Source organism: Phyllostomus hastatus, unplaced genomic scaffold (genome assembly GCF_019186645.2).
Source record: "Phyllostomus hastatus isolate PE091 unplaced genomic scaffold, TTU_PhHast_1.1 phas_scaffold_21, whole genome shotgun sequence".
In the NCBI taxonomy this organism is placed as follows: Eukaryota; Metazoa; Chordata; class Mammalia; order Chiroptera; family Phyllostomidae; genus Phyllostomus; species Phyllostomus hastatus.
Genome location: NW_025334017.1, coordinates 20,010,639 through 20,033,029, shown reverse-complemented (window position 1 = coordinate 20,033,029; position 22,391 = coordinate 20,010,639). Strand labels below are relative to the sequence as shown.

Below are 22,391 nucleotides of genomic sequence, written 5' to 3'. Positions count from 1 at the left end.
ATGAATGGAATAGAACAGAGAACATAGAATAAACCCTCCATTATATATAGTCAGTTTATGTTTGACAAAGTTGCCAAGACCATTAAATGCAGAAAAGATAGTCTTTTCAAAAAATATTACAAAAAGTGGATATATCCACAATCAAAAGAATGAGTTGGACCCTTACCCCATATCATATATCAAAATTAACTCAAAATGGATCAAAGAGCTACACATAAAAGGTAAAACTATAAAACTTAAAGAAAACATAGGGGATAAGCTTCATGATGTTGGACTTGGCAAAGGTTTCTTGGATATGACTCCAGAGGAACAGGTAACAAAAGGAAAAATAAAATGGACTACATGAAAATATAAAAATTCTCTGCATCAAAAGACACAATCAATAGAGTGAAAGGCAACCTATAGAATGAAAGAAAACATTTGCAAATCACATTTCTGATATGGGGGTAATATTCAGAATATGTTAAAAAGAACTCCTAATATTCAACAATGAAAAACAACTTGATTCAAAAATAGGCAAAAGACTTGAATAGACATTCTCTGAAGAAGAGAAATACAAATGACCAATAAGCATGTGAAAAGATGCCTAGCATCACTAATCATTAGGAAAATGCTAATGAAAACCACAATAAGATACTATCTCATACCCATTAAGATGGCTACTATTAAAAAAATAAATCAACAAAAAATAACAGATGTTTGTTAGAATGTGGAGAAATCAAAACCCTTGTGCCCTATTGGAGGGAATGTAAAATGGTATAGACACAGTGAAATACAGCATGGCAGTTTCCCCCAAAAATTAAAAATAGAATTACCATATGATCCAGAAATTCCACTTCTGGGTATAAGCAGTATCTGGAAGAGGTATTTGTATTCTCATATCCATAACAGCATTATTCACAATAGCGAAGAAATCCAATGTCTTTCAACATCGATGGATGAATGGAGAAACAGAATGTGGTATAAGCATAAAATGAAATATTATTCAGCCTTAGGAAGGGAGGAAATTCTGATGCATCGTACAACATAGATGAACCTTGAGACATTATGTTAAGTGAAATGTCAATTACAGGACAAATACTGCATGATTCCACTTATATAAATTACCTAGGGTGGTCAGATTCATAGAGACAGATAGTGGAAGGGTGGTTGCTGGGGGGTGGGTAATGGGATGTTAGTGTTTAATTGGGCTTGTTATTTAATTAGTTTTAGTTTTTTAAAATGAAAATAATTCTGGAGGTGGATGGTGGAGATGGTTGCAGAGAAATGTGGGGGTACTTAATGCCATTGAACTGTACACTTAGAAATGGTTAAGATGATAAATCTCATTATGTGTACTTCAAAATACAATAGAAAATAATTAACAACTAACTATTGGCTTAAAGAGAAATATATACTGGAATTAATAAATGGCAAATTTTTAAATGAAAATATTTAAATAAAGTGAACATTTTTAATTTAAATTTTAAAATGTTTGTTATATATGGTAATACTAATTTTACAAAAATAAAACTACTTACAATTTACCATGAAATGTCCATTTAGTTGCCAGTTTAAGCTATGGGTATTAGATTTCAAAACTACTATGCTTAGACCAACAGATACTCAAATCTATGAGGAATACAAATTATTTAATATCACATGTATTAAATAATGCAATATGTCACCATGTACAACTGTTGTGAAGAGCATGCCTATTTATGAGTACCTTCAGAAGGAACCACACACTGGAACTTGATGAGAATTAAGAAAATGGATGCTCAATGCTTCTGGGAAACAATACCTCATTATGCAAGCATCTATTGCATTCATGCATCTGAGAGAAAAGATTTGGCAAGTTAATGAATTTGTCTTTTCTTCTTCAGTACTTCTGTTCCTCAAATCTTCGCCCTCAGAGGCAGTGTCTGTGTTCCCAACATGCAGGCACAGTCTTCCCTCAGAGGCAGGACCTGAGGAGTAGTGTCTCTTGGGGGCCTAGATGGCATTAGCGCAGAAGCAGGGCTGGAAGTCCTGAGCCATGCTGTGCAGGTCCTGAGTGTTAGATTCCTGGTGACAGAAGAATCCACAGATCCTGTAATAAATTTATTTTTGGTGTGTGCTTGCGATATGTAGGGACCTCTTAGAGCACAAGGGCCCTTTTTCTTGGGCCAAAATGTGGCACTGTTCAGACCCTACTTTCTACGCCTCAAAATGGAAATGCACCATTTCGATTGGATCTACCCACACAGTGAAGGCTAGAAGAGTCATTAGCCAGAGAATTTCTGTTTGTCTCAGGAGATATTTGGACTTGAATTTTCTAGATTTCTGTCACATTTTATCAACTCTGTGAACTTGGACAAGTTATTTAGAAGCTGTATACCCAGGTTTTCTTGTCTCTAAAATGAGAATTAAAATAAGGCTTACCTTACTGCATTGGGTGAGGATTAAATGGGTAAACGCATAGGATAAAGTTCTTAGCAGCATAATTGGCCCAGGAAGATTACTAGCAATAATGGTGATGGTTTGGATGGCAAGGCAGAGCTTGGGGGTAATTCATGTTCCATTACAATCTCCAAATATACTAGTTGGAACTTATAAGGAATTAAGAGAACTAATTGGACTAGGGTGTGACTTTATCATCAAGATCGAGGCACAGCTAAATGCTCTTTAAACCTGGAATATGGAACAAAGTTTTCTAAGGTACTGTCAAGCTCACCTTTGGTTGTGTGGCTGCTTGAGACAGACCTGAAATGGCCACCAATGATGTTAGGGACTTGAGCAAATATGAGAGTATTTAGGTCAAGTTTCAGGGCCACAGGGGGGCCCTCATGTCCAGGGAGAAGGTCATGTCCAGGGTGAAGTTGAGTGATTCACTGAAAGACCTAGTCAGATGAGAGTGGAGTTCATCTGCCCCGTTTTGTGTACAAAGGTCCATTAACCATCACCTTACACTACTCCTTTGCTGAACTATGAGTCACCTAAGGGACAGAAAAGAAAAGAAAAACACTTCAAAGGTAATTTTTTTCTGCACCAGAAACAGTTTTGGGTTTTCTGGTTTAACAGAATTGAACAGTAAGCCTGCATCATTAATTTCTATACAAAAAAAAGTGTCTTCACTTCAAATGGCAATTAGTGATAACATTTCTATTTCATATTGTGATGAGATTTTTATGCTAATCATCACATAGCAGCAAATTAATCATTTGGGCACAGTTAGGATGTATATTTCATGAGACAGATATAGATATCAAGATCTGGCTGATATTTACTCAAGGTAAATGGGAAGCATCTCAAATTATTATGAAGGGAGCATACTGAGCAAACAGGACTGCATGGCAACAGTACGCCTGTGGCAGAGATGTGTGAGGATTGTCAAACCACTCTGGTGTCATTTGTGTAATTACTGTGAGGGAGGTGGAACACTCTGGCAACTTAAACTCCTAATCATTCAGACACACTACAACCCTCAGAACCACATCTTGGCAATGTGGAAGTCAAATCAGTAGTGAACCTCCTTTCCCTCTAATTCCTCCTTCTTCTGCTACAGAATTCACCCTTTTCACATTATACAATATTTAAACGGGTTTCTTGTCTCAATTTGCACTTAAGTCTACTCAGACAAATGAATCAGAAAAGCAACTTGACCCTAAAGTCAAATTGGAGAGCTATTGTAAGCAAAGGAGATGGGCTGCCACTCAAATGATCCACCATTTCTTAGCAAACAGTTGCTTTTACAACGACTTGTGGAAAATAGAATTGTGCTTAAAAGTGCCTATAGCTACAGCATGTGCCAGGCTCCACAGCTGGCTGGCAGACTTATGCATTTTTGAGGTGCAGGTGGAGTTGTTGTGAGAAAATGCTATATAGACCTCTCCCTTCTCTTTGCATTTCTTTTTCTACCCTTTTACTTTCCCAAGTGCCACGTATTTCTCCCCCACTGTTAGTGCTCCTGACACCCACACTCACCAATACCTTCCCCCACCTGCTCATATTCACAATGTTCCTCCACACAGCCCCTCCACACTCCTCTAGGAAGGCGGCAGGAAATGTCCCAGTTAAGAAAGGGGCTATTTCTGCTATCATTTATCCCTCTATAACTTTTTTTCCAGAGAAACAGACAATCTTATGGGGAAAGTCAAAGCTATGGAATAGTATCCACTTCCTTAGAACCACCTCAAGGATATAGGCAGTGGGGGTACAATCCCAAACCCTATGCAGAAGTGGGGCTGGAGAAAGGATTTAGTTTCCTGGAAGGAGTAGGTGGGTTCAGTGACTCAGGAGGCAGTTGGTAGCAGAGAAAATGACTTTTGCCAGCTGGTGGGAATTTGGGAGTAGATTACAATTTTGTGACAGTTTTTCTCTTTCAGAGTTGTTCAGGAGTTAAAAATTGTGGAGTGATCACTGGAGAATACAAAGTAGACCTCGTTTCAGGCTGTACAGTTCGTGGGAATGATCTAGAGATGTTGCTCAGGGCTGACAAGCAGAAAGTGTGGTAGTTCCAAATCCAGGGTGGTGGGAGTCCTGAGTGTGGCTGTGTTCCTGCTGAGGAAGAATCCCGTTCACTGATCTTGAAGGAAAAGGAAGAGACTCATTTAATAGGAGGCAAATGAGTTTATTTATTTACTTGCTTGTTTTGGTGTCTTGTAATTTTTTATTGAATACTGGGCATTGGGTGTAGAAGAATAGAAGAGATTGTTCCCAGAATGGGTTTGAATCAATATTTTTGCTCTGTAGGACTGTAAGTATATTTAGCCTCTCTGAGTCTCAGTACTTTTACTGGTAAAATGTGAATAAGCCTTAATTTCATAAAATATTGTGTGAAACTTATAAAACACAAATGTAAGACAGTATGATCATTTATCTGATGATAGACCTAGTATTCATCTTTAATAAGGCAATGGGATTATATACACTTGACTTTTTGCCCTAAATGGTGAAATTTTTTTTCTTCTTAATTAAAAATTCCTATCTTAATAAAAATATATGAATTAGAAAGCCAAATGCCTTCATATATTCAATTAAGACTATACTACAATTGTATATTTCTCTTACCCTTCAATAAATGACATAAAACAAAAAATTAGTATCATTGTATTTGTTTTAATGTTCATTACTACACATATAAATGATCTATCTAGTATTTCACTTTCAAGTAGAAACAATATTTTTTACAGGCGGTGAAAAGAAGTGCCCCCACTGTGACCCCTACCATATGTTAATTTTATGTGGGGGTGGAAACAAAATCATTCCTTATTTTAGAAACAGAGAATGTGGAAAGTATTGGAAAAGAGGATAATACTATGAAAAAATATGTGTTTTGAAAATGAATCAGATACAGTTGTTCGGTGAATAGGGGCTTCCTGAAGCTGAAGGCCCGGGATTCCTGGCTAGAAAGGGCAAAAGTGCCTTCTTTCTCTTTCTTGCTAGGATCTGGGCAGCATTTCTTCCAGGTCTGCAACGACGTAAGAGACAACAGACCAGACAGCGGCAGCAATGTTCATCTCCTTTGGACTCATGACCGTCATTGTGTCTCCTTGGGAGTGATGGAAGGAGAAATACTTATACAAATCATCAAGTAGACTGGCTCCTGGGGAGAAAAGAGGAAGAACTCTCTTAGTGAAGGATTTTGACAGAAACTGCTGAATAGCTGCTCAGAAACCACTGCCACCCCTGTCTGCTTCATTCCTGCCTGCTTCTGCTATAGAGGCCACACTGGTAAAATACTTTCCCAGCCTCCCCTGCAGCAATAAAGAGCCATGTGACACCATTCTGACTACTAGGATGTGAATGGAAGGCCATGGGAAAGTTTTTGGAGAGTCTTTACTGGACAAAAGAGTCAAGCAAATACCCTAATGATGCATTAAAAGTAGATGAGAAGTTGAAGCTCTCTTGTACATGAGAGAAAAAAACCCACATGCTAAAAATGGCGGAGTGGAGAGGCAGAGAAGCCTCGATTTGGAAAATATTGCTAATCCAAGGAACCGACTCTGCACTTCCTCCTTCTGGACCTCCTGCTGAGGGTAATTATATGTTTAAGTAACTGATACCAATGTCTTTATACTTATTAAAGGACAGTATCTTTTTTGTATCTGCAAGAGTGCAACTTATGTACCTTCCTGGAGACAAAAGAAGGTCATTCCCTTACTCAAGTTTTCCTGCTCAAATCCTTCATTTACTTCCCATGAAGTTCCCTGGCAACCTCCAAGGACACCATCAGGGGTCTCTGCCCTGCCTGAAAGCTTTTCTCTCACTCTAGTGAAGCTGTCCTCCAGTTTCAGGCGTGGGTCAGAGCCTCAAGGGGTCCTTGCTTTCTCGTACAGAACCTACTGGGCCATATTATGGACTTCAGTGGTAGTTCTGCAGTCTCTGGCCTTGTTTTATTTATTTGCTTATTTATTTACTTACTGTTTTATTGTGAAATACATCATACACACATAAGATTGTAGAGAACATGAATGTATATTGCAAAGGGAGACAATATGAAAAGCACATATGTGTGCATAATTCAATGCAAGAAAGATATAGCCAGGGCCTTTGAAGCCTATTTTACAAGCCCATGTCCACCCCCAAACCCCCTTCTCACTACTTATAGATACTTCTTCCAGAGCTCACCATCCTGTTGTGCTTCCATAGCAACTATATATATATGAATATATAAAAAATCATTTAATATTATCTGCTTTTGAACCATATGCTCAGAAAAATTTTTGTGACTTGCTTTTTCTGCTTAACCATATGTAAAATTTATGTATGTTATTGTGTAAAGCTGTAGTATTTTCATTTTTATTGCTGTACATTATCTCACTGTATTTATTTACCCATTTCCCCAACAATGGGCGTTTACATTATTTCCAGTTTTCTGTTATTTATATGCTTCTATTAGCATTCTCTATGGTCTAAATAGAGGGCTTGAATTGCTGGGTTATATCATAGGAATGTGTTTAATTTTATCATGCAATTCCAAAATGTTTTCCTTTGCAATTTATACTTTTACTGTCAATATATGAATCTTTCTCTTGCTTCACATCTTTTCTAGTGTTTGGTATTGTCAAGCTAACTTTTGCTAATCTGATGGGTATAAAATATCATCTTATTATGGTTTTAATTTTAATTTTTAAAATCATTATTGATAATTGGTATGTTTTAATATATGTATTTTTGTCATTTATGCTTTCTCTTTTGTGAACTGTTTGTGCCTTTGTCCATTTTTCAATTGATTTGTAATCTCTTCTTATTGATTTAAAGGAGTCCTTGATATACTTTAGATACTAATCTTTTGTTAGTATTCAGTTTGTATACCTCACTTTCCAGTTTGTGGCTCTTTTTACTCTGTTTGGTGAATAGATGTGTTTTGTTGAGTAGATGTTCTTACTTTCAATGTAGTTGAATTTATGAATCTTTTCCTTTCTGATTTTCATGTTTCACATCTTCTTTAAGAAACTTATCCTTACCCTAATATCATAAAAATATTCTCTGATGTACTGAAACTTTTAAAGTTTAGTTTTTCATTTTAAGTTCTTCCTCCATTTAAATTAGAATTGATTTCTTTGTATGGTAGGCTTTATTTTATTTTTCATCTGTCCCAGCAAAGTTTCCTTAGTACATCTTTTTTCTCCACTGATCTGTGGTACCAATTTTGCAATATATCAAGTTTCGTTGTATGTGTGGGTATATTTTGGGGCTTTCTAATTCTGTTCTAGTGGGCTATTAGTCTTTTCCTCCAGCAATACCACAGCATTTTAATTACTCTTGCTTTCTAGCCCTTGTTTACCAGCAGGCATGTTTCTTCTCTTCCTTCTCATTCAGAAGTGTTGTACTATGTTTGACCATTTGCTCTTCCAGATAATGTTTAGAATCATTTAAAAATATTACAGAAATATTTTTGAGTTTTGATGGGAATTGTGTTAATCTATAAATTTTGGGAAACTTAACATCTTTAATTAGAATATGGTGTTCTTATTTATGAAAATAGTGTTTTTCTGTTTAAATCTTCTATAATGTCTGTAATGTTTTGTAATACAGTTTTGTATTTGTAATTTGTATTTGTAATAATGTTTTGTAATACAGTTTTGCATATCTTTTGTTAGTTTTCCTTCTTCTATAGTTCCTATTTTTCTTTTGCTAACTGTAAATTACACATCTTTTTAAAAATTTGCATTTTATGTTTGTAGATATTCATTTTTAGTTTCAAAGATATCACTGATTCATACAATGGCAAGTGTTTCTTTATTTTCCTACACTCTGGAATAGTTTCTATAAGATTAGAATGATTCATTTCCTGCTTATTTTGTAGAACATACAAAACCATTTAAGTCTGATGTTTTCTTTATGGTAAAAATTTTAACTAATGAGTCACTATCTTTCCTGATTATTGGGTGATTCAAGTTTTGTATTTCTTCTTGAATTAATTTTGGGAGTTACATGTTTCTAGGAATTTATGTATTTTGCCTAAATATTCAAAATAATAGTCATAAAGTGGTCAATAACATCCTGTCTTTTTAAATGATTGCAGAATCTATAGAAATGCTCTCCTTTTCATTCCTGATATTGGTTATTGGTGTCTTCTCTCATCTTACCAGCAGCTTCTCAGTTGTATTAGTTTTTGAACAAAAAAAGAAAACAATTGCCCTGACTGGCATAGCTCAGTGGATTGACTGTGGGCTGTGAACCAAAGTGTCGCAGGTTCGATTCCCAGTCAGGGCACATGCCTGGGTTGCAGGCCGCGGTCCCCAGCAACCGCACATTGATGTCTCTCTCTCTCTCTCTCTCTCCCTCCCTTCCCCCTCTAAAAATAAATAAATAAAATCTTAAAAAAAAACAATTTCAGTTTATTATCTTTATACTTTCTATTGCATTGTAGATTTTTTTATCATTGATTTCTACTCTTATTTCTATTAGTTCCTTCCTTCTTTTTGGGGGGGTTCATTAGCTTTTCTCTTTCTAACTTTCTAAGTTAAATGTTCAGTCTATTACTTTGCAAACTTCGTCTCTAGCAAGAGAAGTGAGGTGACAGTCTTCCCCCGATGCTGCTTTACTCTCGATATCCCACCAGTTCAGATGACTTATTTTCATGATCACTCAGTTCTAAAACTTACTGTTTCTTAGTTTGATTTTTTCTTTGAATCATGTGTTAGAATTATCACCCACTAATTTTCAAAAGTAGGGGGCCTCCTTCATTACTTTTTCATTATTGATTTCTAATTTAACTGTTAGAGAACCTGGGCTGTATGATACAGGTTCTTTGAATTTTGTTGAGATTTTCTCTATAGGCTGTTGTGTGATCCATTTTTATAAACATTCCCTGTGTTAAAAAGAATGTGTTTTCAGTATATTGTATATGTCCATTAGATCAAGCTTGTTAATTGTGCTTGTCAAATCTTTTAGGCTCCTTACTGATTTATTATCTATTTGATCTATCAGTTTTGAGGGAAATGTGTGAAAATGCCCCTCTGTGATTTTGGATGTGATAATTTTTCTTATAGTTCTCACAATTTCCTTTTCACATATTTCAAATTTATGCTATTAGGAGCACACATACTTAGAATTACATCTTCCTGGTAAATTGAACATTTTTATTAATATATAGTCATCCTCTTTATTTGTGTTAAGGCTTTTTGTCTTGAAGTTTAGTTTTCTGATATTTAATACAACAGCCACTCTTGCTTTCTTTTGCAGAGTATTAATCAGTATGTCTTTACCCATTATGTTAGTTGGAGTCTTCTTCTGCCCTTATAGTTTTTAGGGGTTTCTCTCATAAATAGTTTACAATTGAATTTTAAAAAATATAATCTAAAACCCTTTGATTTTTAATTGAAGAGCATAAATTATTTATGTGGATTGTGATTATTGTTAAATTAGATTCATTTATACCATCTTAGTTTTTGCTTTCTATTTGTTCATTTTGTTTTCTACCTTTCTTTCTTGCCTTCTTTTATTTGATTTTTCCCCCTCTTCTCACTTCTTTCTTTTTTTCCCTCACTTTACTCCCATTTGGAAGCTATATACTTCATTTCTATTGTAAGTAGAGACTTTTAGAAATCACATCTCACATACTCATCCTAATAAACTCAAAGTTAACCAATACCTTATATAAGAACACTAGGGGCCCATGTTTTATCTCCTGTCCCACATGCACTCACTGCTTATTAAAATATACTGTCTAGAAAAACAGGTATTGGCTGAGACTCTCAGACAAACACTAACTAGGCTCCAGAATTTTCTTACCCCTATAGATTCTCACTTTATCATTTTTCACCTCTAAGGAATTCTTTTACTTTGCCTCCTGCTCAGCCATGTATCATAGAAAAAAATTACTACTTTATGTAACAATTAACTTGGGGAAAAGGAGTGTATGTGTGAACTTCTGGTCTACTACATTGCCAGAGCTCTCTTCTCCTAATTCTTCAGTTCCTGCCCTGTGGACTGGACACTTCATTGTTCCTAAGCCCTTAGTTGCCTCAGGATGCCATCTAAGTGCTCCCTAATCCAACCCACATTTTTAAAACTGCCAAGGTTTCCCCTACCTATGCTCTCAAACTTCTTGCCCTGGAATAGAATTGAACTTATCTCTGTTCATTCATGTTTTACACAACACATGCCAATGAGGTAAAAAAAAAAGTTCAAAATAAAGCTCAGTTAGGAACCTTGACAGTTAATGGTTCCAATGCCTGTCAGCAAATATCCTAAAGAAGATGTATTAAGCTGCCAAGAGGTATCAAGCCCTTCACCCTTGTTGAGGGTGGTGCTTCTTCTTCTTCTTCACTGATTTTTCTTCTTAGATGAGTAAAACATGTTTTCTGTTAACCCAGTATCTCAGAAAGAGTGGGAGCTCACTATTAACATAAAACCTTCCATAGGCAGGCTGGAGCTAAGGTCCACAAATGTTCAGAAAGTTCAATTCAATTCAACTGGATAAATACTTGTATTCCTACAATATTGTAGGCAATAGGCTAAGGACTGTGGCAGAGAAAAAGGTAAAAAAAGATGTAGTCTCTACTCTCAAAAGCTTATTCTGCAATAGAGGCAGACAAAATGTGTCCACAAGTAAGTCATACTACAGTCAATGTATGGAGTGCTACCAGAGAAGGCTGAAGAAATTGTGGATAATCACTCATGTAGTTAAATGACCACTTGTCACATCTAGACTGGATCCCCTTGCTGGGTGCTCTCCATACTTCTCTTATCATCATCTTCACTATACTTTGTTATACTTGTTTCACACCTGTTTTTCCCACTATATTGTAAACTCCCTGAAGGCAGGGCCTGTGCTTTTTTCCCCACCCTGTCACCAATGCCTACAACATAGCAACAAATAAAAGATGAATGCATGTTTGTAGAGTGAATGAATTAAATCAGCAAATTTTATGAATAAACTGGGCATCGAGGGTTCTGTCAAGAGTATTTATCAAGAGTATTTGTAGTAAACAGAACACTACATGAAAGTAACTTGGAGAATTTAATGAAAGGATCATTTACAAAGAGTAATTAGGGTTTAGTAAGACCAATAAGGGATGATGAAGTGCCCCAGGGCCAGCAACAAGGATGGCCTTTACCACCAGTAGCTCTAAAGGGGCACAGAAGACAGCAGTTCTAACTGCAGTTATAGCTCTAGGAGAGGGTCGCCAGAGGAGCTGCAGTGTCTATGGAAGCCAGGGAATCAGTCCCCAGTGTGCCTCTCATAGCCTACGGGGCCTCCCCTGGGCCAAACCCAGTCATAAACCAGAGGGCAAGGGTAACTTGTTAACCAAGTCCATAACAGTTAGCCTCCAGGGGCACAGTCTAGGGTGAGAAAGGTGAAGAATGATTCAAAGTGGCGAAACAGAATATCCAGCACAAGTACTTGGGATGACAGCAGACAGAGATGGGACACAGACATGGCAGGTGAAAAGCGTATGTGGGCATTCCCGTTTGGATGATGTGGGGGGTAACTTGGGTTAATTATTAGCAGATAGAGTTGAATATAGACTAAACATAAATATAAATGGGGGGGCCATGAGGTTCAATGGGCAGAAAGGTGGGGAGACTGGAACTGGTCCTTAGGAAAATGCTCCAGAAAAATGCGGAGGACTGTGGAGGTGAGAAGACAGCTGGGAGAGACAGTCAGAGGTACAGGTGACAAAGGCCAGGGCCAAATGACAAAATCCCTGACTCTGCAATTCTCTGGAAAACATGTGGGTGAAGAAAGTCACACTGCTCAATGGAAAGGCCAGAAGTCCATATTAAAACTAGAAGACTCTTTACGCCATGAGCTCACAGCACACCTAGGAGAGACAAATCCGGGTGTTTACTTTGATAGTAGCTGAAAGCATTTAAACAGAGGCCATGACATTTTTAGAATTAGTTGAAGGTGGGTGGGGAGCATATGCCCCCTGGATCACACGGATTATCAGGTGGATGTCAAATTCATATACAAGTCAAGGACAAAGTCAAGGAGTTCAAAGAATGCAAGTCATGGAGGGTGGATGGAAGATGAATCAGAACTGTTGAGGTCAAGAGACAGACACAAAAGGACATTTAACTCCAGCAGACAGAGAGGGTGTCTTGCTTGGGGCTATTTTTCTCCCATTCCAAGCTTCTTCAAGACCCTGCCTGTTGGCTGACAGAAAAGTCTCCAAATTCCATATTGAAAAAACAGAGACAAGAAATACTTGTGCATGCCCTCTTCAGGCCTCTGAAATTCCCTTTCTGTCTCAGGCTGAAAGAACTTGACTGCCAGATGGGTGGGAATTTGGCTGCCTCCCTTTAGAGCTAGTGACTTAAGGAAGTCATTTCCTCAGAGATCGTCTCAGTTCCCAGGAACTACTGGGAACTAAAACAACTCCAGAAAACCCGATACTACCAAGGAGAATGCTGATAACCACAGGAGATATGCGGGTGGGCCTGCTGGCTGCTTTGTAGCTTTGTCTCTGCTATTCCAAGGAGACATTTTATCAGTGACAGCTACTGATCTCAAAGACTAGCACTGAGGGAGAGCCTGCATTTCAGTTTCTGAGAGCACCTGACGTCCAGGGTAGGGGAATGTTAACTACCCCTGGGGATAAGCTGCACAGTGTCTTTTGACAGGTGTATGAGCTCTGAACAGGGAACCATCCAATGCTTTTTAGAAATAGAAAGCTGGCAAGAAGGAGCCTGCTCTGAAGGTCCCAGTTCACCCCCTGGAAACAAACTGCAGCATTATTAGGGCAGTTCACGGTTAGAGAAGTCTTTCTCAGGGAGGTTTAGAATTTCAGGATGTGAAGACGTATCCTTAGTGTGTCAGCCAAGAAGAAGCTGGACCTGGGCAAGGAGATACAGCTGAGAGAACATGGAGGTTAGAGTCCCACAGACTTTGATTCAAATTCAAACTCCTCTGGGTGACTTTGGGAAAATTATGCAAGGCCACTTAGCCTTAATTTCCTCACTCACGAAACAGGGCTAATGATACCCGACTTTCAAGATGCTGGTGAGGGTTAGTAGACAATTTCTTTATTATAGATGTTCTATAACCACAAAGACAACCAATTAAACACAACTTGAAGGACTTGAAATTCTGACTGACCAAATCAAAGTTCTGGTGATCGTTCTCAAGATGGGACAGTTGGATTGTGAAGTCTATTCGGTATGACCCCCTTTTGACCTTGGTTTGGATTATTTTTCTTTCTCCTTCCCTTCCCCCTTCCTCCCTCTCCTCTCTAAATCTTTTTTTGTAAACATCCATCTCCGAAAATATTTTCCAGCTGTGTGACTGGGTGACGATGGTGCAAAGAATACTGTAAGAAATGTCCAACAGGCCCCATGCTGCTTGCAGCAGAGTCCCATCTGCACGGAGAGATGGCAGGAATGACCAGTCTGTGCAGGACAGGGGAACGAGACTGAATCCCCACTGATTCCTGCAGAGATGGCTGGGTAAATACAAAAAGATTCTCCCAGCCCCCTGCTATTGTAGGTTGACTCTCATTCATATAATCAGTGGGTTTTCATGTACACAAATTAAGCAATTTGTGTTATGTGAAGTTTGGGGAGGCTATTTGAAAGCCTTGAAAGTTTACATTCAAATCTGTTATTTCAGTGCCTCCATTGGCTGCTGCACTGTTGCATAAAGAATACACTCATAGGCAAGCAGCTGTGGAAAATCCATTTCTCCTTTATAAACAGATCTTGAACAGTCTGGGGTATGCAATTTAATTGCAATGGAATGTATTACAGACATTCCCCCCATCATAATAATTATGGACTTAAAGAAGAACAGTATGGTCTTAACTTATACCCTGCAAGAAACTTAGTCTCCCCAGAATCTGTAAAATCTAAAAATACATTTAAAATATAATTAAAATTATTATTTCTTTCAGCAACATCATCAAGTTAAAAAGCGTCATTACCAAAGCAATTAGAAAATCAATTCATGGAATTTGTACACATTTAATCCCCTTTCAAAAGGGGCAGTTTTATCCTGACTGTATTATATCTCATTGAAAATTAGAGAGAGAAGCAGTTAATAGCTTCATAATCCACAGCTCTCCAGAAGACAAAGAAACTTATAAGAAGTAAAGGAAAAAAACAGTGAAACAAAGGAAAGGAAATGGAAAACATCCCTGATGAAAACTCTGGAAAAGGATTATAGTTTTAATTTCTAAACTCTCAACCTATCCAAGCATTTCCAAACCTGTGCTAAAAGTTTCAGGTGTGGTACAAAGCCCCTTAATGTTGTATCTGTCTGGAAAACTTGGGGAAGTTGCTGGGATAATATTGACTGCATAGTCAAGGTCAATACCAACATACCTGGAGGGCCTCCAGGTCACAGGCACCTAAACTTTGTGATAGTGATTCATCTCTCCATAAAGGTGAAGAAGTGTGTGGCAGTAGTAAGACCAGTTAATCACTATTATGTGAAGTTGGTGCCACAGACTCTCCAAATGTGGAAATAGCAAGAACACTAGTTGTTGAATACTTCCTGTGTGCCTACAGCTTTTTTGGAGGTTATTTCATTTATTTCTCCCAGTGACCCTGTGAGAAAATGATCCAGTATCATTAACAAATGGAAAATAGATTAAGCAACTTGTCTGAAGTTGTACAGCAGGAGGCGGGAGGGATAGGATTCAAACCCAGGTGTGTCTGATCTAAAAACTATGCTCTTACCCAGGTTTCCGTGCTTTCTTTCACCACCCTATCCTCCCCGGCGGAAACCATTTGCATGACTCACTCCATTTACTGATCTAGTCCCCCATCTCCATGTCTACTTCATGACCAGGAGATGCAAATTCGAGTCGCAGGTACCTTGGGCCATGGAAGGGAGTGAAGACTAAATTATGTTCACACAGTGGGCTTGGGCAGCCTGGGATTACCTATCAGAAGAGGAACAGCAGAGCCCCACCTGGAACAGCACCAAGTCCCCACCACTGGCTGGGCTCCACTCTGCGGGGGCTGGCAATCCTCCTGGGAGTTGCTGGCCATTCTAAGACCCACTGATATCGTCTCTCTGATAGCTCGGTATCCCCATTATTCAGCTTTTTTCTTTTTCATAAAAATTCTTACTGCCTAAAACTATATTATTCTTATAATGGTTTTATTATTTTCTGCCTGTCTTTCCCATTAAAATGTAAGCTCCTGAAGAGCAGGGACTTTGTCACCCCAACCCCCAGTAGCCTGGCACATAGTAGAGGCTCAATAAATATTTGTTGAATCAATTTGTTGGATAAATAAAAGAATTAACTACCTAATGGGGAAAAGCAAAGATGAATATTGGCTTCATCCTCCCTCTCTACAGCAACCTCTGGTAAATCCTGCTTTCTGGAGATTCTCGTCTGTGCTCTTGCCTTGGGGAATGACAAGTGGGTTCTTGGATACAAAAAAATGGGATATTTCATACATAGCTGAGATCCAAACACTCTATTAGATACTATGCAGTATGTTCCCATATCTTTCACCACTGTTCCGGAAATTATCCACAACTTGAAAATAAGGCAAAAAGGTGGGCAGCATATCCTTTCAAAGTCATTCAGGGGCAAAGTCCACCCAAAGATTATCTAGAGGATGTTCTTAGGTTGACTCACAGCGTACTATTGATTAATGGTTCCAGACTTAGAAGTAGAATGTGAACTCATAGGTTTTTATCTAGTGGACCTGAAAATGATTTCTCTCCCGTAGAACAGATAATCCCAAAGGTTACCTTATTTTCCTCTAAGACATTAACCAGTTTTATCTAACCTAGCAATCTTATCCTAGTATTTCTTTATTAAATTACATAAACTTAATTTCTCAGATTCTCTGTAAATTGGTGTTAATGTCTGATTCCATCATTAATTAATTGAATTATTGATTTGGCGTGTATTCATTTTATCTTTGCATGAAAATCATGACTTCACCTTTTAGAAAGTTATAATTTAATGCCACCCACCTACAAACCTTAAAAGGTTTCATCCTTCTTTTGAAAAGTTAAGTGACTCACAAGGTCACCCTCTATGGTCTTATTTATGATTACCCTAACAAACAAGAGCACCGAGCAGATTAGTCACCAAGGTAAGGGCTGGTTTCCTGCCTTCTCTTTGGGTGGTAATGGGTGCTTTTCAAATATAAGGAGGATCTGGGGTGGGGTGGGGAATAAATATCAATTTTGTGCACATGCATAGACACTCATACCTGATACATATACCTATAAATGTATGTGCATGTGTCTGTAAGTGTACATATATATAGAAAAATAAATATATAAGTCTGTGTCTTTGTGTGTATAATATTAGGTTTGTCCTCAACACCAACTCACCCCATAATATCCTTCTTTCTCTCCTGACTCCATTTACACCTTCCACAAGTCATAATTTTATGTTTTAGAAAGTTACAATTTAATAGCAGCCATACAAACCTTAAAAGAGCAATCACATCCATGTGTGATAGGGCCCGTATCTTTGAGTGCATAATTTCATGGGCGAGCCTGTGCATTCCCAGCTTCATATAGAGCTATTAAGAAACACCCACACGACTCTCTCCTTCTACCTGGTTCTGCAACACAAACTGATATTGACACTTTTTCTGAGAGGGCTACTTTGGAATCTTACTCATGTTTATATATCAGCCTCAATTTATTATTTTTCCTGTGTTCATGCAGAACTTACTGCCCACTCTTCCTCCATGGCCTGATATCAATAAAGTTCCCACCTGTCTGAGCCAGTGTGACTTCTTGTTGATGCCTTCCTGCATTTCTCACCACACCTCAGGGATGACACTCACTAGAAAACTCGAGTGAAAACTGTTTTTGACAGAGCACACTGTGAGAACATTTAAGGCACATGGGTCTTTGGCCTGAAAAGACTCGAAAGATTGTTTCCAGTGTGGAGTCTATAATGAAATCCTTAAAATCACCATGGTTTTTTAATAATTGTTTTAAAATGAACAGGTGTTGATTTCTGGCTCCAGATACCAAAAGGTTACAAAGCCATGGTGCAGTAGAAGGCATGTGTTAGGAGATATAAACCTCCCATTCTTTCAGCAAACAGAGAAAAAAAAATGGACAAGTTGGATATATCGCTTGGTCAGTCTACCCTGTTCCTACTCCCCATACTGAGTAGTGATGATTCTGCTGAGCTGGTTGGCAGAAGTATTGCAGGAATACCTGGGTCACATAGTAGGGCTCCAGTTCCTATTTTGCCACCACTGTTAAATGATTATGGCTCTTTTGGCCAGTTAGTTGACAGGGATAATGTTCATTCATAAACGAGGTCACAAGGGTGACTCAGTGAACCTCTGATCACGTCTACACATGTCCAGGCTGATGGATTTGTGAAATCCAAGGTTGATTTTTAAGCACTTAAGCACATAGTTTATAGGGAAAAAGAGATCATGGCTTATATCTTTATATCCAAGCTTTATAATCTTTAAAAAGGTAAAAAAAATGTTGTAAGCAAGCAGAAGGAAGGTACTTGACTCAAAGAAACTTTGATTAAACTGTACTGACAGTCAAAAAGGTCGAGCTGTGGTGGGGTTGCAGGGAAGGCTTGGCTGTGGATGGGAAACTGGCTGTGAGACAGAGAACAGGAATGGGCGTTTCTCTTCTAGCAGCTCTCCTGAGGACCCGCAGCATTTGGTGAGTCTTCAGGACCTGCAAAGGCTCTTCCAGTTAGCTGTGGGTCTCCATTAAGCCTCCAATAAGTGGGACTCGTTAAAACCACCCCTTTGACGGGATCTAGTATAAATTCACAGCTGATTAAGCCACACTGGGCTATAAATTAAAAGGAGGCTATTATTTTCAGGGGTGGAACTGTGGCCTGGATGGTTCAAGAGTGTGCACGAAGGTGTGCTTGTTTCATTTCTGGATACCACAGTGTCAAGGTCAAATTATACCACAAAAAAATAGGGAATGAATAATATTGAAGAAATGTTACTACTACAAAAATCCCATCTGAAAAGACAGAGTATCAAGAAACTAGTGAAACTTAAGTACTGATAAGTAGCATACATCATGTCCAGAAACCAGGGGGATGGCGTCCTGTGAACCAATTTAGAGGCAGCTCAGGACAGTGAGGAAAAGTGACCCGGGAGTGAGAGCCTCTGCATTCCTGTCTGTTTTCCACGTTTGCTTGTGTGTCAGACAGCATGGATTTATCCAAAATAATCGTGTCCATGATGTGCATAAGGCATCTGGTTACAAAAAGATGACAAACTACTTGGTAATGCTGCAAAATAATTAGTACAGATTTCTCCAGCTCAGCTTCTGAGGAAAGACTATAAGGAGAACAGAAATGTGGTGAGTAATCCTTGCCTCAAACCCTACTTCTCAAAAGTGAAGCAAAGTTAGATGTGGCCCTGACCAGTGTGGCCCTGACCAGTGTGGCTAAAGACAGTGGGTTGGGCATCATCCTGCAAACCGAAAGGTTGCCTGTTTGTTTCCCATTCAGGGCACATGCCTGGGTTGCAGGTTTAGTCCTCAGTTGGGGCATATTTCGAGGTGTTTTGATACCTTTTTTTCTCCCTCCCTTCTCCTCTCCCTAAAAATAAATAAATAAAAACATTAAGAAAAAAGTTAGATGTGGACAATGGGAAAAAATTTAGTGAATGTTGGCTCAGTTTTTCTAAAATGCTTTCATTTTATTTATGCAAATAGGCTTTTCCTTTCTTAGTCACCTGGCAGGTTTCCACTTAGCAGCTACATGCATCCTCTTTAATTGACTAAAGGGATGCAATTTTTTTACATAAAACTTCTAAACTATAACTTTCTTAAAATTGTTACACAGCAGGGGAAAAGAGCTAAACACGAAAAGCTCAGTGAATTCCAAAACAAAGAAAATAAATATATAAGAAGGAACCTGGGAAATGAATATGCTTTTCATGCAGACACATCTCACTTACACTAAAGCATCAGCTCAAGGAGTACCCGTCAAATACAACGCTTGTGAAAAGATCCTGGCCCCTGGCAATCCATTCATTGGGATGGCAAAGCTGAGATGCAGATTTAAAATTTAAATGTAGCTCAATACCCCAAGCTATTATGGTTGACCCTCATTAATGTAATTTTTAGGACAATCCTTGTAATAAAGAAACAGTGATTATTCTCAGTAGCCACCCAAAATATAATTACAGTACATTTGATTAAATGCTTCTGTGGTGAGATAAACTGCAATTTACACATTTCTGTGTGTTCTCTAAAAAAAAAAAAGGCTGATGATGATAAAGGAGGCTAATGCTATTTTGTGGGGTAACATGTCATTAGCTGTTCCATCATTAATACTCAAACTACAGAATTATGGGGTAAAGTAAATGGTGCTTGAGATTCGCTGCTACAGACCCTGAAATAGTTTCCAGTGCAGAGCTTATAAGCACCAGGAGCCCTGCTGTTTTACTTCCCAACTTATTTTTCTTAAAGGCTTTAGAATTCTTGACAAAAGGTGGGGAAGAAAGTATACTGTCCTTTACTAACCAATTACACTGACAAGAAGACCTCATTATGAAGGACATGGAACAGGAAACACGAATTACCCATATTTTGCTGTGTAGAATGCTCACTCACATTTTTTGTGCACATTATACATGGGATTATCTAACCCATTATTATGCCCATGGTATGAAATCATTATACCCATGTATAATGCTCATCCTTATTTTTCCCTAAAAAATTTGGGCAAAATAGTGCATACATGGCAAAATATGGTATTTCTTGTTTAATTTCATTACAGCTGAGAAATAATTGTCCAGTTGCTTTAAATAGGTTAAAGACTGATCACAACCACATTTGCAGCGTCTTAACCTTGCACTCATTGCTGCTTAGCAAGGCAGCCACTAGGGATTCTTTCAAACATGACATGTATACAAGTCTTTTTGAAAGGAGGTCACATTCGTTCAGCTGATATCTCCTGAGCTCCTACTAAGAGCCAAATACCTAGCCAGGCAGTGGGCAAGCCATGGTGGGCATAACTTACAGCTGTCTGCTCTCATGGAATTTCATGGAACTTTCCAATCTCATAGGGTACATCTGTACTGAAATGAGGTTGACTGGCCAACGAAAGATCATATCCGAAACTGCATGGGACTCCAGAGAGGAAGCTCCTCAAGTTTCTGATTTTTACATAGTAAAGATAGTTCCTGTGAGCGGGCTAGAGAATGGTGCAGGCTGCTTCATACTGGGTATGGTACAGAGACTGGGGAAGAGCACTCCTACTTACTGTCTCTGAAGTATCAGTGATGCACAACAAACTATCATTTAATGATCAAAAAGTTTACAAAAATCATAACCATCTTCATAGCCAGGATTATGAAGTATTTTTCTATGTGCCATGGACTTATTATTATCCTCACTTTACAGATGAGTAAACTTAGGCTTAAAGGTTGTGAATGATTATAAGCAAAAAAGTCTGGTAAGAGGATCTGTAGACTTTACCTTGTGATAATTCATCCCTTCATCTTTTTTATTTTTAAATTAAATCTGTATTTATTCTGTATCTTGTTATCTTAACATTGTGGTTTACAAATTTTTTATCGACTTTATTGGGGTGATGCTGGTTAATAAAATTATATAGGTTTCAGGTGTGCATTTCTGTAATATATCATCTGTATATTGTATTTATTGTATGTTCCCCTCCCCAAATCAAGTCTCCTCCGTCACCATTTATCCCCCTTTTATTCTCTTCTAATCCCTGCACCCCCTTTCCCTCTGGTAATCACCATACTGTTATCTGTGTTGATGAGGTTTTTTAAAAAGTTTAATCTATTTACCTTTTCACCCATCCCCCCAACTCCTCCCCCCTCTAACAGCTGTCGGTCTGTTTTTTTGTATCTGCAAGTCTGTTTTACTTTGTATTTTGTTTATTTTGTTCACTAGATTCCATGTATAAGTAAAATTATGTGGTATTTGTCTTTTTCTGATTGGCTTATTTTCACAGCACAATACTCTCCAGGACCATCCATGCTGTTGCAAAAGGTAAGGTTTCCTTCTTTTTATGGCTGAGTAGTATTCCGCTGTGTGAATGTACCACAGCTTTGAAGTCCACAGCAGTGGAGAGTCTTGGGCTCACAGAGTGGAATGAAAGGGCAGTTCTATGAATCTGCCATCCTCGGATGACCCATGCCAACACCACCACCCACGTTTTCTTTCCAGGGAACTTCTCACATGAAGCTTTGCCTTTTGAAGTTCCTTCTGTTAGATTTCATAATAAAATGTCAGACTTGTATATTTCCAAAATTATATACTTCCCTTGCTTCTAATTCGACCTCACATGCTTGGTGACAGACATCTAATCCCACTCTACTGGTAGAGGGTGAACCCCACCCTGCCCGTGGTCAGAAGGCTACTGTCCCTCCTAACTTCCAGGATCGCTTCTCTCTGTAGAGAGATGCCTCATTCCCTTGGAAGTGGTTTTTTTTTTTTTTTTTCTTTTCACAGAAATCAGGCTTGGGGAAGAACTTTTCTAGTCAAACCACCATCTAATGTTTAAATCACTTTGTAAGATTTCTAACATAGGGTTGTTTGGCCTTCTCTTGAATACTTCTATTGACAGGAGACTCAAGACTCCCCCCCTCATTGCTCTCCAGTAATGCTTTCATTCAGCATGACTCACATTCATAAAACAAGCTGAGGGGAAAGTTTTAAGTAGAGGACTCTGATAGTTGTGCCAAGCCCCTGTCCTTGAGGAGGCCCAACTAGGGGAGCTAGCATATGCACAGTGAGAACTAAAAAAAATGAGATCCAAAGTTCTGTAAGACCTTAGGGGACAGCAAGGTCAATTCCAATTGCGATGCCCAATTGGACCAAGACAACCTGTACACTACTATAGGATCTCATAGTAATGCATCACCAGGGCAAAGAGCTAGATAACAGTAAGTACTAATATCCTTATGAGACAAAGTGATTAGCTTCTTTTTATACATAATTTACATACTATAAATTATACCTATTTTAAGTGCACACAGGGCAAGTTTCTACAAATGTACACACTCATGTAGGTAGAATG

General features: G+C 38.4%; 1 protein-coding gene across 1 annotated transcript in view; it reads right to left on the bottom strand.

Annotated features, from left to right (window-relative positions):
• Positions 1 to 5,059: 5,059 nt before the first annotated feature.
• The window catches only part of CPQ (carboxypeptidase Q), a 409,571-nt gene continuing 392,239 nt past the window's right edge, over positions 5,060 to 22,391 (bottom strand). The window contains exon 8 of the mRNA XM_045861077.1: positions 5,060 to 5,566. Within this exon, the coding sequence (XP_045717033.1) occupies positions 5,403 to 5,566 (164 nt within the window). The 3' untranslated portion in view covers positions 5,060 to 5,402. The remainder of the gene's footprint in view (positions 5,567 to 22,391) is intronic.